This window comes from Sinohyriopsis cumingii, chromosome 2, assembly GCF_028554795.1.
Source record: "Sinohyriopsis cumingii isolate HCF-2022 chromosome 2, ASM2855479v2, whole genome shotgun sequence".
NCBI classification, from domain to species: domain Eukaryota; kingdom Metazoa; phylum Mollusca; class Bivalvia; order Unionida; family Unionidae; genus Sinohyriopsis; species Sinohyriopsis cumingii.
Window position 1 is genome coordinate 83,605,282 of NC_142962.1, and position 17,100 is coordinate 83,622,381.

Genomic DNA, 17,100 nt, shown 5'->3' on the forward strand with positions numbered 1-17,100 from the left:
CAATGTAGTACTAGTCACAGATGTAGTGCCACTGCCACTGCCACTGCCCTACCACTACCAGTGCTGCTCATCTGAAGAAATCTTCCAAATGCACAGCTAACTTTAAGGCGTCAAACTGCTTAAAATACTGTCCATGCTTACTACCTGAAATGAATATATGGTATAAAAAAAAACTAAATATGTGATAAAAAATGAGATTAATGGTGTAATTACATGTAAAGAAATTTTAATTTAAAGCTTCACATAAAGCCAGATATTTCACTATAAAATCTTTAATAATTTAATGATGAGAGAAACAATATTTTTAAAGAAAGGGGCTGTTTACTTGTTGAGGCATTTATTTTATTATAATAAACAACAAATAGGGGCAGCTACATTTCATGCCCCTGAAATAATTCCTTTCAAATACACACACACACACATACATATTTGCATACACACACATATATGCATAGAAATAAAATTTCCCTATTCTTTTAGGAAAGAATGCACCAGAATGTTATAGTAAAATATCAGAGCTTATTTAATATTAAAATTAAATGTATAATTTAAAAGAATAGTCTATAAAATTTATGTCAGTACTATTTTTCTACAAACAAGTATACTCACACCCATTTACATCACATATGGGATTAGATTATCATAAAACAATCTTTATCACCTATTTATCTCTAAAACTGAGAGAGAGAGAGAGACAGAGAGAGAGAGAGAGAGACAGAGAGAAATGGGGAGAGAGGAAAGTGAGGTAGGAAGGGAAAGCATACCAGTACCTTCGCATGGCTTGTTAAAGCTGCCTCCTCTGTTGATGACAAGTCAATCTACATCTTGCAACACTTACAATATGCTTCATGTGAATCATGTTCATCTTTCATAACACAAGATTTATAATCCTCCATATGGAGCCAAGACTCTACTGAATGGCAATCATCTCAAGTGAATTGAATGACAGCAATGTGGATTTTTAAATGTGACATCTGTTAACTGACAGATATGTTACAACACAAACAAAAATAGCATTTTTAGAAATTTGCTGATGAATTTTGTTTCAATATTCAACAAAAAATGAACAAGCATATTTAAGAAATGACTATTCAATGATGCATATTCATACACAGAGGAATGCAATGCAGAAAAGTAACTAGGTCAAGAGTTCTCTGTATTTCTAAACTTAGCACATGCACCATAGACTTATAACTGGGATTTTCTGCTGGTTGTACTTAAAATTACTGAAATTTATTTAATCCTTTTACTTCTGTCATACGATCAATTTTTTGCAATTAAAATTCAAGCACATTTAGGAAGAATTTAGTTTTTAATCACTCTCTGTGCAAACCATGTCTATAATAAATATATTATAGATAAATTGTAACCACTGATATGAGGTCCTATGAATTGTACAAAATAACAGATAGCAATCTCATCACACGGAAATTATTCTATACACCAAATACTCCCAATGACAACTACAATGTCAAAAGCTAAAATATATACCATAATCATAACAATTATGTAAATGTCAATGCTTCTGTCTTTCCTTGATGTTCATATATGTAATATTTCATATCATATGCCAAGTCCATACACAGTTTTACCAAGCAATATAGGGTAAACTACTAAATGAGAATCATGGAATGAGAAAAGAGTTGAAACAACCCAACCTACAAATTCCAGAAAGCAAAATAGAAACCACAGAGGAAATGAGAGATGAAACAATACCCATGCAGTTATTCTCAAAACCATCAGATTGTTTGCTAATTTTAATAATAATTTTAGCTTTAAAGATAATCATCTCTATGTTTCTGATTTTGTCATAAATTTCTCATTTTCCTCTTGATAATTTTCACATCATAGTCTTAAATTAACCCTGGTCCAGTACATAAGGACTTAAAAAACTTCTTTCAACTAATTAAGTTCAAACACTTTTTTCATCATTTACCAATATCAGATGATGAGATGAACTGTTTTAAAAGGTGAAATTATTCATCAACTCAGACAAAAAAAGCACATGGATATCACCTAACCACAATGAATACATTGAAGCTTTGTGTAAACTAGTAAAATTAAAAATGCTAAACTTTAAACAAGAAAGGGGATATCTCCTGAACATCACACCAGGCCCTATTAGAACTATTGTCATGAAAAATGCCAATAAAGGCACTACTATTATAATCATGAACACTGATGATTACATTAATGAAGCTCTAAGACAGTTAAATAAGGAGAATTATTATACTAAAGAAAGGAAAGACCTTACAGAAATACATCATAATATGGTTAAAAACATTGTTCTCCAAATTCATGACAAAGGGGAGCTTGTTAACCTCATCATTAACAAAATCCATACTCCTCAATTATACCTCCTTCCAAAATTACATCAAAGCTTTATTCCTGGAATTATTCCAGGAAGACCTCTTATTAGTGAAAACAATTGAAAAAATCAGTAGTCTAATTGACAACCACATTAAACAGTTTGTCAAAATTATATCTTCATATATTAAGAATACCACAGATTTTATAAACTAACTCCAAGCTATCTATAATTTACCTGATATTTCATTTTGGTCACAATGGTTCTTACTTCTCTATATACTAACATACCCAACCACAAAGGTTCAACATAAATAGCCAGAAAAATATAGCTGCAAATAAACCCAATTATGATCTCTCAAATCAAAGTATCTTAGCTCTATTAAAACTGGGTACTACACTGCAATACTTTTACCTTCAGTGACTCCCATTATCTGCAAATCTGCAGAATTGCTATGGAAACCAAAGTGATATCATCATATGCTAATATTTTTAGGGGTGATCTAGAACAGAAACTGCTGAACTCAGCACCATATAACCTTTTATTTTTTTAAGGTTATAGATTATATTTTTATGATCTGGACTGGTTCAGAGTTGGAATGAAACAAATTCTACCAATACTGTAATAGATACCAAAAGACTATTAAAATTACAAATGAATAAAAGAAAAGAAACCCCCACATTTCTTGATACTGCAATTATTAAGGAAAGAAATATTGATTTATACTATAAACCTACAGGTGAATAATGCTTTCTACATTGTGATTTCTACCACCGACATTCCTGTGAGATATAGAAGTCATCCAATCTGATCAGAGCTCTCTAGTAGCAACATTAATTGGAAAGAGAGAAACCTTTATTGGGTAGACCAATTACATACTCTACAGCTGGAAGGGATCAACTTCTCTGTTTAAATGGGAGTCCAGGCATTTGTAACCTCATTTTTGAGTTCAGCAAACTTGAAGGAGATCATTACTTCTAAACCAGACTGCTTGTGGTAAAACATTTGATCTTAAATTTACACTCTGGCTAACATATACATGATGCTTGATGTTTAATCCAAGTGAACATAATCAATGAATTAAGCAAATGATTAAAGTTTGAAAAAGAATTTTAACTATCAGTTCAATAAACAAGGCTTGTGGGAAATAGCAGTGCTTATAAAGGACCTAAATATGCAGTACAAGGAATAGGGATACACTGAAGGGGGCCAATAGTTTGGGCAGAGGGGCAGGCCTTTTGAGAGGCAGGGCCTAGGCACCCTTCAGTTTTTTATAGCTGGCACACTGGTATTACAAAACATAGATACAATGAAAGTTGAACAAGAGCACTGGGTCTGAAGAGTTCAAATGGAGCAAACAAACAGGTCTTTTTTCTTAATTTTTAACATCAGAATCACATTGACAATTAAAGAGGCATCCATTTCAAGAGACAAATAAATACTTGTTTTTAATATCTTAACTTTTACAAAAAACCCATGCTAGCATGCTCAGGATTATTAGTACAAATGAAACAACAAAAACAGTTAATAAAGATAGATATAGGCAGCTTCCACCATAATCATTAGCTTTTATACAAGAAATCTAAGCCTGTAACCCACAGACATTAAGCTGAGTGTGGGTCAGTACTTGAATGAAACAAATGCACAGAACAACTCTGTGGTCTAAAGTTTATTAAAGTACACAATGTAATTTAACCAATAAAATTTGATCTACGTCACATTTTTGTAAAGTATGTAAATTTATTATCTCACTTCACTGAAATCATCATTTAAATCTTACTTATTTGCAGAACATGTACAAGTTTTCAATTAAAGTTCAAGTTGATCAGAATTAAAAAAATGCATAGAGCATAACATGACAGGACTCACCATTTACACCAAATTTCATGTTCATGTCACATAATGGCTGCGGTAGTAATGTCTGTTTCATGGCCGATATTTCAAGCTGACATGGTCCACTGCCCTCCATACAGACAGCAAAGTCCAAGTCAGCAATAAATTTCTTTTCTCCATCCAAGCGTTCAAGTTTAAATCTAAAAACGTCAGGAAAAATTCATGATATACATGCCTGTAAAAGTAATGACCAACATACAAAATTATGTATTATCCTTCCATGTTTTATCATGACAAAGCTAGTTTTCCAAAAGTGGGTGAAAAACAATTCTTGAATGACTCCTCTATCTGTCATGGTTACTGGAACCAAATTCCACATTATGTGTACTATACAGGAATTAAAGGGAAAATCAATTAAAAGTTTCACTCTTTGTTATTTGATATATATTAGCTTCATAATTAAAGAAATGAAGTTTGGAAAATGTATGCTTTTGGAAACAACTAAACATTGTTAAATGATGCTGGCTACAAGAGGAGAGAATGGATAGACTAATGAATGGACAGACAAGTGGAAAAGGTCAATATTGGGTCTGATAAAGGGCTCTAAAATAAGAAGATCTCATTATATGAAAATAGAACAAATCTGTATTCTTTTTGATCCATAATTTTTATATTATATTTTTACCAAATACAATGCTTACCAAAACTCTGACAAAACTGATGCTTATTCATAATTAAAAAATGGTAATTTTCAAAAAATCTTAATTCAAATTAATGATGGCTTTCTAGCCTAAACTTTGTTCATAACAACAGCAAACTGTATGATTACCTGATTTTCAAAATATGAAGCAATTCGATTTCTTTAACTGTACCTGAAAAATTAATAATAATAAAATAATAAAATGAGTTTTCACATTACCTCTCAGAAGTAGCATTTCCAAGAACAAAAACTTTTTTCCTTAAAATTGTATGAAACATAGCTGAACACAAAAACAAGATATATTAAAACCATATCACGATCAGAGAAAAAAAAACACAAAGGAAATGTTTCATTTTGATGGGCATGACAATAATAGCCTTTCTCAATTTTTCTCTCAATTTCAATATTATAAGCAAAAATCGTCTCCATGACTATTATGATCTGAATTATGTGTCTATTCTATGCAGCATTATAACTTAAAAAGCTTCAAGTAAAACTTACACAACACCCTTATTAATATGAGCCTAGAATTTAATTTATGACCAACTAGACATAGTAAGAAGCATCTGGAGAAATCTCCATCTCAATATGCCTATCAAAAGCTATACAGAAGCTCAGCTGGAGGAGTGCTGTACTTCTAATTCAAGAGTCACAGGTTTCAATACCTGCCCAGGTCAGCCCAGGTTGGCTGCCACTGTGTGTCTTTGGGAAAGGAACTTAACTCCCATTTCCTTAGCATCATACAGGCTAAAATGGTACTAAACGTGCCATTAAAACCCATCAAAACAAAACTAAAATATGACCTCCCATTCAGGAGTAGTTATAAGAAGATATTAAAGATGGCTACCATGGCAGCCATACTGTGTGTCAGATTGGCTCTAGTATCATTTGGGACCATTTAGACAACTTAAGAAGTCTTTTAGTGAAAACCTCGTTTTGATATGACCATCCATTCAGAAGTGGTAGCAATAACAAGATTGACATGCAACCCACTATCACTGCCATATCAGATGTCCTAGCAGCAGTACTTTCTTTTTGGACTTACTATCAGTGTGTGTGTGTGTGTGTGTGTGTGTGTGTGTGTGTGTGTGTGTGTGTGATTTGGATTTTTAACATAGCTTTTAACAATTTTTCACAATTTTTCAGTCATATCACTCCAATGTCTGCAGTGTGGCACTTTAAAGTGATGTCTAGCACTGGGGCATCATGCAGCAGACATGTAGCATGATGTAAAACCCCAGTCACATTATCCTGACACCAGGCCGACCAGTCCTAACACTAACAGTGTAAAGTTTTGTGGCAATCCTTCAAGCAGTTTAGGCATAGCCATAATAAACTTGTGCTGATGGACAGATGGACAACAGATGAGGAAAAAAAGACCATCCCATGTGCTCTTTTGCTTTCTTACCAGTACAGCTAAAATATGTGTTACTAGTTGCACTAGCAACAGTGTCATACAATGCAGTAAGCAACAAGACAAAATGGGCAATAACTCTAACAAAAATTGTGGGAGTAAAGTGATTTGTTGATAAATTTCAGGAGATAATCACAATATGCAGAAAATTCCATTGCATTCCATCAAAAACTGGGAGACTAACAGAGGTAACAAAATTGTCATACAATGTTTTAAACTACAAGACAAAAATGGCACCAGCAAAGTGATATTTTTTATCATATGCATATCTTCCGGTGAAGACCCTAATACCTACCAAGCTCCATAACAGTCCATCAAATACTGCACCACCAGTTGCACTAACAAAATTAGCAGTCTGCATTAAGCTACAGGGCAAAAAGGGTCGATTAACCCATAACAGATCAATATCTGTGAAGGACAATTGATATTCTGAGCATCATATATCAATGAAAGTTAACATTACACTCTATGTCATACTATTAACCACGTTTTGAATTTCCACTGCTTTCTCATGCCCATACTGATGCTACTGTCAATGTTCAAGAACCCGATCATTTGAAAGTTACTAAAGGACAGGCTTATACTAATTCCATTCATGTCAAATAATAATAAAATCACTTATTCCATTAATTAGTGGTAGTATTTAATATTAAGTGTAGCGAAAGGATGTTTACATTATCAAATGGCTATATGCGTTGATTACCTTTCTTGACAAACATCTTTCAGCCTGCTTTAATTAATTCCCAGTACAGTCAGATGCTTAATCATATTTACGTAAAATATAAGAAAATTACTTGTATAATGAAATGTTGTGAATAACATTAATGCTTTGATGTGAATTAGAAAACTATTTGAAAGAAAGAAAGAAAATAATATATAACATACAAAAATAAGTGACAAATGAACAGAAAGACAAGAAATTGAAGAAAAAAACAGTAAAAGTTACCCCACTGATAATCAAGAATATTCTCCTCAAATGTAAACATTTCAATTCCTCCCTTGACAATATACTGACAAGTGTCTATTTGAAAGTAGACATGGACAGACCGTTTCAGCAAATCAAGTTCACCACAGCAGTCGAGACCTGTACAGTAGTTGGGCAAATTACACACCAAAGACTCTGGTAACACTGGTAAATTATTAACAATGGGGCATTCTGTAAAGAAAGACATGAACTTAAAAATTCTTTGACATAACCTATGAAATCTAAATTGTGATACACATCTGTAACCTTGTATATATACTTCATCCTCAATCTATATGCTTTCCAAGAATAATAATGGTAGATATAGCTGGTATTAGTATACCTACAGAAAATAATGAATGCCTGAATGAGTAATGAATCCATAAGCTGTTTTTTTTTTCTATACAAGACACAATTTTGATCATCAAGTATAAAACAAGTCTTATAAACATGTCTGCATGACATAAATAATTGATTTCCCCCTTTTGAGCTCATATGAACCACCTCATTTGATGCAGTGAATGACTTGGTCTTCATCAGCATGTACGTCAGGATTTTAACAAGAAAACTTTATTCACAATACTTAATTGATTGAGTGTACTGAAATATTTTATAAAATGACTTTCAAAATGAAATCCTGAAGACAAATATTTACATGAAAGATTTTACTTTCAGCTCAGCCAAATGAGGAATTACATCAAAATATCTGTCCATTAACTTTGACTAAATAGCTCTGAACAAACGAGAGTAACTGAATTTTTGCATATACCTTAATAATCCATGATTCTATCATAAACAACTGTATTGTCAACCGTACATTATGCATCAACACTTTGTTTGATACTTCTCTCTACAGCACTAGTAGGGCATGGATGACTTTGGTGATTACTGAACAATAGGTCTAAATGATCTTGTCCTTTGGTCAAGGAATGCAGTCTGGAATTAAGCTTACAGTGCAGAAAGCATTAAGTTCTTAGGAAACTTATTATGGAATATAACCTTGAACCTTTAAAACTCAAAATATATAGGTTTATTTTCTTACCCAAAGTCCAAGCCATCTGCAAAGTTTGGTAACTTAAATTATTCAAGCAAAACAATTTATAGTACAAAACCCATTTTTTTCTGAGTCACTACATCATTGACCTTTAACATTTTGACACCAAATTGTTGGTCCTCAGTCTATCTCAAGCACAAGCAAACTCTTGAACTACAGCTGAAGCCATTATGCAAAAAACATTTTTCTTTTTTAGTCATAGCGACCTTGACATTTTACTTTTCAACTCTAAAAGGAATACTTTTCATCCATAGTGTAAGCTATCCACAATCTTTGATGAAGGAACATGGTTGAGAACTGAATTCTGTATGGAAAAAACATTTTTCAAATTTAAAAGCAACAATTTATCTCAAGAATTGACCTCATAGATTAAGTTTTCAAAAATGCACTGGGTGATTATTAGATAAAATGTGGTATATGTGTTCTCATAAAGATCTTACCACAAGAACATATCAGTTAGTCTCTCATTAGACTAAATGAGAAGAAGAAACAAGAGTTCCATAAAGGGACTGATGTTCTACTGACCCAAAAGAATTTCCAGGAACTCAAGATAAGACTATTTCTTCCTTTCAAGTAGCAGCAGAGGGGCTGTACAGACCGAAACTTTTTGCACAATAAACCCCTCCAGGAAACTATTCCTCGATAGAGGGCTTATTTCGACGAAATAAACCCTTCTATTCAGAATACAGGACAAAAAAAAATGTCCCCCGAAAACTCGAAGAGTTTCCAGGGACAAACTCGTTGAGTTTGCACTGACAACTTGGGTTACTTCAATAAATCTGAAACAGTTTCCGTGGCGGGGTCGTTATTGAAAAATCCATGGGTCGGGTCCATCCCCTCTGCTGCTCTGGGAAATGAGTTTCCAAGGAAAAACATTTTTATGTTGCAAATAGTGTATCAAGTCCAATACGGTATCTTGTTCTGGGATCGTGTAAATTTATTGTCACAAATCCGTGAGGTTTTCTTTGAGCATGACTGAAGAAATTTTTAAATTTATTTAAATCCATATCGCCACCACACCAGGTTTGATGAATATTTCTCAGTGTATGTGTATCAACTCCATTGAATATCGCAAGAAGATTACAATTATCCCTGATTACTTTAGGAATTTGTGTATAACGCTGAGTAACATAAATCACATCAGTGTTTTTGTGACGTCCCCGGGAAAATATTCTTGCGGGATTTTTTTGCTTGTCCAACATAACATCATCATACACTACTAGGTTGTTAATTGATTCATCAAGATCCTCGACGCTGGGGGCTTCTTCGATATCAGTGATAAATTCAACAACATCCTCACCGTCTTTACTCAGCGCGCTTGCACTCTCATTAAAATCTTTTATAACGTTATAGCATCGTTGATCATCTACAGATGGAGCTATCAAATACAGTTTATCCCATTTCATCCACTTCATTATCAAGTTCAGCAACAGCTGTGTTTTACCTGAACCGGATGGCCCAATTATAATCGCGCGGATAGAGTTTGGTAGCACTGAATTATGCTTAACTGGCTCTTTCTTTTTTGTCGCAGAAAAATCTGTAATTTCCATTTGTATATAAAGAATAATAATTATGGATCTATATTGTGTGAAGTGTAAGGCACGAACCCCTACGAATGATCTAACAACCATTACAACAAAAAATAACAGACAAGCACTTTCTGGTAAGTGTACGCGATGTGGCACAAAAAAATTTAGATTTCAAAAAAAAAGCGAGAATTTAGCGGAGGTGACATTGCAGCCAAACTTGGAAAGCTCCCCGGAACTCCCTGGGCAAAGTATCCCGGAGAAAAACATCTCCCAGGATACAATTACTGCGGTCCAGGGACCCAACTAGATATCAGACTTGATGAACAATCTAAACCAAAACCGGGAGAGTATCCGATAAACGCTATCGACGCAGCATGTCACATACATGATGTTGCTTATCGAAGTAAAGATCTACAAGACAGGCATATCGCGGATGTGAAATTAATTCATGCACTAAGCGCCATAAAAAATAAATCATTTAAGGAGTCACTCGCTAATTGGTTAGTAAGATCAGCGATGAAATCTAAATTAGTATTAGGCGCTGGATAATTAAATAAAAATGCAAGCGATTTATTATTCCCCAATCGGATACTGGAGAGGTAACTCAGCAATTAATAAACTCGCCAACGCGGCATCAGTAACACGCGAGGTTGCCAAAAATTGGCTATCAAAACAAGCAATATGGCAAATCTACTTACCACCACCTCGACAAATCAACTTTGCACATTTTGATGTTAGTGTGCCCAATGAAGTTCATCAGGCTGACATACTATTCCTGCCTCATGATACTGTCCGTAGAAAAATATACAAATACGCGCTAACAGTAGTTGATGTTGCCAGTAGATACAAAGAAGCAGAACCGTTAGCGACTAAAACAGCGTCCGAAGTCGCCTCTGCGTTTAAACGAATTTATCAACGAGGACCTCTAAACTGGCCACGATTATTACAAGTTGATCCTGGCAAGGAATTTCAGGGCGCGGTGTCATCACTGACAAAGCAGCATAACGTTACCATACGACGAGGACATACTGAAATTCATCGGGATCAGGCAATTGTTGAGCGATTTAATAGAACACTCGCTGAGAGATTATTCGGATACCAGTACGCGAGGGAATTCATTTACGATACGAGATCTCGTGAATGGGTTGCAAGACTGCCAAACGTGATAGCCGCACTGAATAATGAAATTACCAGAACAACAAACATGAGACCTGTAAATGCAATCACAAAAAAATATATACCCCGCGTCAGTGAACGCGGACAACAGCAACAAAATGTTTCAACGCAGCCAGGGACGCTAGCGTCCCCACTGCTGGGTAATGTCACCGTTAGGTATTTATACGAACCAGGCGAACTAGAAGGAGGAAAAAAAAGAGCAACCGATCCCACATGGAGTGTTACTACACATAAGATATCCAGCATAACCAGATCAACTGGGAGAAACGCAATCTACAGATTAGATTCGACTGCTCCTCAACGCGGATTTAAACGCGAGCAACTTCAGGTGATTCCCGAGGATACACAATTACCACCCCGATCACTAAAGTGATCCGCACTGAAGTGATTCAATCATTTAAATAACTGCAGCAACACCTCTGCGTCGGTTACACTCAAGACAGGTCAACATCACATTTTCACGTGTATGACCGCGACTGCTATCTATTCTATCTACGGTGAATTGCCTTGGGTCGTTTTTCGAATACTGCCACAGCAATAAACAATTACAACTCGCACAGTGATTATTCTGCTGTTGTTGTAATTGTATTACAAATTCAACATCCAAACTTTGTTTGGGATCAAACTCTCTACCATTTTTTTTGTCGCTCTGTTTGTAACCGGCTAATTTCTTTCTTATTGTGTCATCAGCGATTGAGCTGTCGTTGACAACATCATCTAATACAATTCTTCGTAACTGACCTATCCTTCTTACTCTTGACACGGCTAAATAAACTAAATTTGACCACTCGATGCGATCATCAACAATCCAAACTGTTGTATCTGAAATAGTTAGTCCCTGCGAACTGTGGATGGTCATAGCGTATCCTAGCGTCCACGGGGATTTGCTCATTTTCAGTGCCTGTTCAACAGCATCAACATCAACTGTGACAATATCATTTAATACTAAATTCTGTTTCTCCGGACCCGACGCAGTCAGGCGCCCTGGAATATCAACATCAATATTCTGCAATCGCGTATCAGCTGGTCTATAACACAACGGCACTGGCAACATGGGAAATTTCTTCTGATGTAACTGAAATAACCGCTGCTGAAGTGTGTCCCTGACTATCTTTCTACTTGCCACAATTAAATCACCTGGTTTCCACGTTTCCCAAAAGTCGCTCAGCGAAGTCTCTGGAATTATTTCACGCATTATCTCACACTGGACTTTATTGGTTTGTAGCCTGATCAGTGCCTTAAACTCTTTCAGCGTTTCATCGAGTGCTCTAACATCGTTAGTTATTTCCTCATAATAATCTACAAAAGTTTTCAGCCACTCGTGTGGAGATTCACCTGTAAATGGGGGTGGTTGACCATGATCGCCGCACATCACCACTGCGGTATTTTTCTTTAGCAGCCAATCCAGAAACTGTTTTAATGTATCCAACGGCACAGTGTCTATCTCATCCCAGATGATTTTCTCGGGAATATATTTCGTTCCCATTCGTTCAGGTGTCCACGTGCCGCCGCTGTATTTGAAAAAACTGTGATACGTGCACGCGTTAACATCCCGTTGTCTCATCTCCCTGGCAAGTCTGTGTGTGGGTGTTAGCACAATCATGTCAGAGTTTCTAAATAATTCAATCGCTCGAGTTGTTTTACCAGAACCACCAGGACCGTTCAGATAAACTGTTTTGTGTCTTGTAACAGGATCGTGCACCGGCGGCAACAACGAAGTTGCCCCCGACGAAACCATCGAAGATATTTCTGCGCTGCGATACTCATCCTCGATTTCAACATCAGCCGATTTACAATATCCGTGTAACATTTCATTCTTTATTCTCCACGAGCCCCACGATGGATCATCCGATATAACATTATCCAACAGCGCTGAGTGTTTTTTATCAATATAAAATGAATCCGTTGCAACTCTCACTGCGGCAACAGGGAATCTATTGATCATCGACAACAAATTTATGGATACATAAGCCAGCATCGAAGATCTCAAATGTATGTACTGAGATGATTCTCCGTCAATATAACTAAAAACAGTCCCTAGTTTTTCCCCGTTTGACAGAAACACATCTTTGCGGTTACAGAACATGTTGTTCGTGGCTGCATCAGCGACAATAAGATCCAATTCAGTCTTGTCCATGATTAATCGACTGTGATGTTGTTTATGATCATACGCTCCACCTTGAGTGAATTTCCCTATTATTCTTCGTCCTAGATCTTTTGCTGTGCTTTCATCATTTCTGAGTTTGCTTTTAAGTACTTCAGGAGCTTTCTTGATGATAGCGTCGATAGAAGTTTCTGGATATTCTCGTGACCAATCTTCGATGACTTCTTCTAACGTAACCGGCGTTGGAGTTGGCAACCAAACTTCGGTTTGACGACAATAACATATAATCGCTTCGCTGACCGTCAGCGACAACAGTATTCGACTGTCAAGCATGTATCGCAATAACACTATCGGTGCCCATCGCTTCTCAACGAAATGTCTGCCAAACCAAACATAACACACAGGATGTAAATCCTTAGCGAATTTAAACGACGACACACAAGCAAATCCGGTCAAGTCAAAATCGGGTAAAACACCGTTGACAGCTACTCTTGTCATGGTATTGCCAGCGTGGCCAAACCGTTTAAAATATTCGCTGCATTCTCCACGCCCAAGGAAACTTCCTGGATAACACGCCGTCATGTCCACGGATATCATACCGCGGTGATCATACTGAGTATTCCACAAACCGCCGTGTCCGTATTCGACACAGCTCTGCTGGATATCAGCAAGAAAACTTTTCGGAGTTGGTCTCCATGAATTTCGTTCCCGGGCTACATGCGCGACAACACCCGGGACAGTAAAACAGTGTGTCAGTAACGTATCAGTGTTGCCAGCATGATATTTTTCTGCGAGTTTTTTCATTTCCTGCTGTAACGCCATTGTTCTGTATATTTCCCCGTTGGGTCTCACAAACTGATCATATTCTCCATCTTCGCTACTTCTGAATAACCACACAGACACTGGATCGGTTTTACTTATCTGATAAATAAAATCAAACATGCTCCCAGAATTGCTTTGCAATTCCGGATAATACTTCACAACACGGTCTTGCGGAAATATCCTAACCGAGTCAGTCCAGGCGTGACTGTTATGATCGATAATAGTTATTGGTGTTCCACGGGAATTGTATTTACACTCATACAATACCTCACCGGTTAACGATGAAACCGTTATAGGAAATTTTAGTAATCGCTCTAGCTCAGCAACATCATTTATTGACGCTCCTTTATCCGCTACTCGTGTCGCCCACGCTGTTATTTTAGTTTGTCTTAGCGGTGTTAGGCCGTTTCCTCGCATTGCATTTTTAAAATGTTCCATTACTCGCTGAGCTACACAATTCAACACCGACACCTTCATCGGTTTGAGTTTATCAACGCGTGGTTTCTTCATCGGATAAATTCCATAAACAACTGCGGTCACAGGATACGCTCTGGCATAATATGGTATATCAATCCCAACAAGTACTCCCGGTTTTGAGTCTTTACTTAACAGAACGGTTTTTCCACGAACGCCTCTGGCATCAAGAACAGGGTCTAGTTTGTCTCTGATAATCCACGTTCCCTCGCCGACTCCAACAATAAATTTTATCTGTACGAAATATCTTCTATCGTCGAGATACCCAATTATGTTACGCGCGATTGTATCGTTCATGGTAGCATCAATGATACGGTCACGAGAAATGCTCGCGTTTCCGAGGATAATTTTATACGAAGACCACGTGTGTGCGGCACCATCACGACGAAACTCTTCTTTGGCATTCTTGATAACACCAATTACCTCTGCTAACTCTCTTCGTCGTGGATCAGCGGTTAACCGGTCAAGATCGAATCTAGAACCTGATATGGGTTTTATTCTGGATAGTCTTTCAAAACCCATTATTATAATTAAGACAAATATTTAAATAGACAAATATATTATATGATGAACCAATGCAAGTGGATCAAACTAAATTCATCAGCGCCGTGTAGCAAACCCTGCAGAGGCGAATACTGTGGACAACATGCTCAACAGGTCCGCGGTGGGAGTCTAGGACCGATACCGTGTATCAGATGCGGCATTGGAGTACGAGGAAAAACGCAATTATGTTCAGCGTGTGGTGGAAAACGCTATCGAGAACTAAAACGGTATTATGATAAAAAAAATCCAGACTGTGATAACGCTCTCAAATGCGAGCGTGATTACATAAATAAGTTTTCAGACAAATTATGAATTAGACAATGATTTGCTTATAGTATAATGAATCAAGAATTCGTCCGACATCCAACTATTCCAAATTATGAGGCAAACCGAGATGGCATAGTGAGAAACTACAGGCTGAGGAAACAAGTTGGTACAGTTGATAATGCTGGTTATTTAAGATTTACTGTTAGGAAAGGGAGGTATTTATGTCATCGTTTCGTCTATGAGGTTTTTAACGGAGAGATCCCTAAAGGCCTTGTCATTGATCATATTAACGGGAACAGACTTGATAACAGTATTGAAAACCTTCAAGCGATCACTCAGAGCAAGAATACCATACGAGGAAGAGTTAAATGTAAAACAGCTATAAGAAGAGCAGTGAAATCTGTGAATGTTGAGACTCGTGAAGAAATAATATTTCAATCAATGAGCGCAGCCGGTAGGTATTTCGGTATTTGTCCACCTTCTGTACAGCATGTCGCAGATGGGATCTACAAAACAGCATTTTCAAAGAAGCTCAAACAGAAGATTTCATTCTGTTATATAACTCTTATCGTTGACACAAACGACGATAACTCCTCCGAGAGTGTGTAACGCTTTGCAGAGTTGTCGTTGCTGGTCAGAGGATTTGCTCCCCCTAAGAAAGCCACCTTGATAAAATATTTTATCGAGTTCATAACATGTAATCATTTATTTACCGTAGAATATATATTTTTTTACAAACAATATCCTCGTTTTACTGAATATATCCGACTGTTTTGCTCTTCTGTGCTTGTTATATGACCGCGCTTAAGAAAACATACAATTAAAATATTTTAAACAAGTCCCGCCCACTGCTAGAGCGAATTTCCAACTCGCAAGTAACAGTTGGGTTATATACGAAATCGCTCCCTAAGACCTTTGGGTCGATCGAAAGTCAGCACGCGCAAGCAAAACCATAAATTTAATCCGCCAATGGCGGGTGTCTTTTGTGCACCATCCAATGGTCGATTCAATGGATGGTTTTGCTCTGCTGCTGACCGTAGAAAATGACCCACCTGTGTATGTTTGTGTCGTCATAGGATAAGGTCTTAGGATAAGTTAGGATAAGATTACATGTTCATTGTGCCTTTACTTGCTGTCATACTCGAATCAGAGGTTAAAGGTTGTCTGTTCTGTACCGTCTCTTAGGATAAGATTACATGTTCATTGTACCTTTGCTTGCTGTGATACTCGAATCAGAGGTAAAGGTTGTCTGTTCTGTACCGTCTCTTAGGATAAGATTACATGTTCATTGTACCTTTGCTTGCTGTGATACTCGAATCAGAGGTAAAGGTTGTTTGTGTTGTCAAATAAATGTTTGCCGGGCCTGCTAGAGAACTCGATCCTAGAAGCCAGGGCTGTCTCGTCTTGTAAATAAATGTGCCTCTGAGTCACTTGGCAGTCAGAGGGGTCCGTCCTTAGGATAAGTTACGTGTTATATGTTTGTCCTTGTCAATTCACTAAACACGTCCTCTTGAGCCTATAGAACGTTATTTGACGATCTAGAGGCTCTTGCAGGGGATAAAGTGTTTCGTGTTACATGTTGTATTGTCATGTCGGAAGCAGTCCTCGTGGGGTTCTAGAACGTTATTTGACGATCTAGGCCCTTGCAGGGGATAAATGTTTCCGACTGTCTCGTTTTGTTTTGGAAAGCTAGCGTTTCTCATGCAAAGTGTTTCTATTAAAAATATAAAAATATATAATAATATGAATCACGAAAATATAAATACCATACTTGTTGAAATTAAAGAATTACAACAGCGAGGTTTTAATATTTTACTAGACACTGAAACAATTATGTCAGATTTTGAATCCTTGAATGAGCTATCACGCTTGGGGAAGAACAATCTCCCTGCTCGTTATAGGTTCATTAAGG

The 17,100-nt window shown here is 36.8% G+C and overlaps 1 protein-coding gene across 1 annotated transcript in view; it reads right to left on the minus strand.

Moving 5' to 3' along the window:
- The window catches only part of LOC149805295 (uncharacterized), a 78,490-nt gene that overhangs the window by 36,056 nt on the left and 25,334 nt on the right, over positions 1–17,100 (minus strand). Inside the window, exons 6-8 of the mRNA XM_089933901.1 lie at positions 7,202–7,411; positions 4,971–5,013; positions 4,178–4,341 (exon numbers count right to left, since the gene is read on the minus strand). Coding sequence (XP_089790027.1) covers positions 4,178–4,341; positions 4,971–5,013; positions 7,202–7,411 — 417 coding nt within the window. The remainder of the gene's footprint in view (positions 1–4,177; positions 4,342–4,970; positions 5,014–7,201; positions 7,412–17,100) is intronic.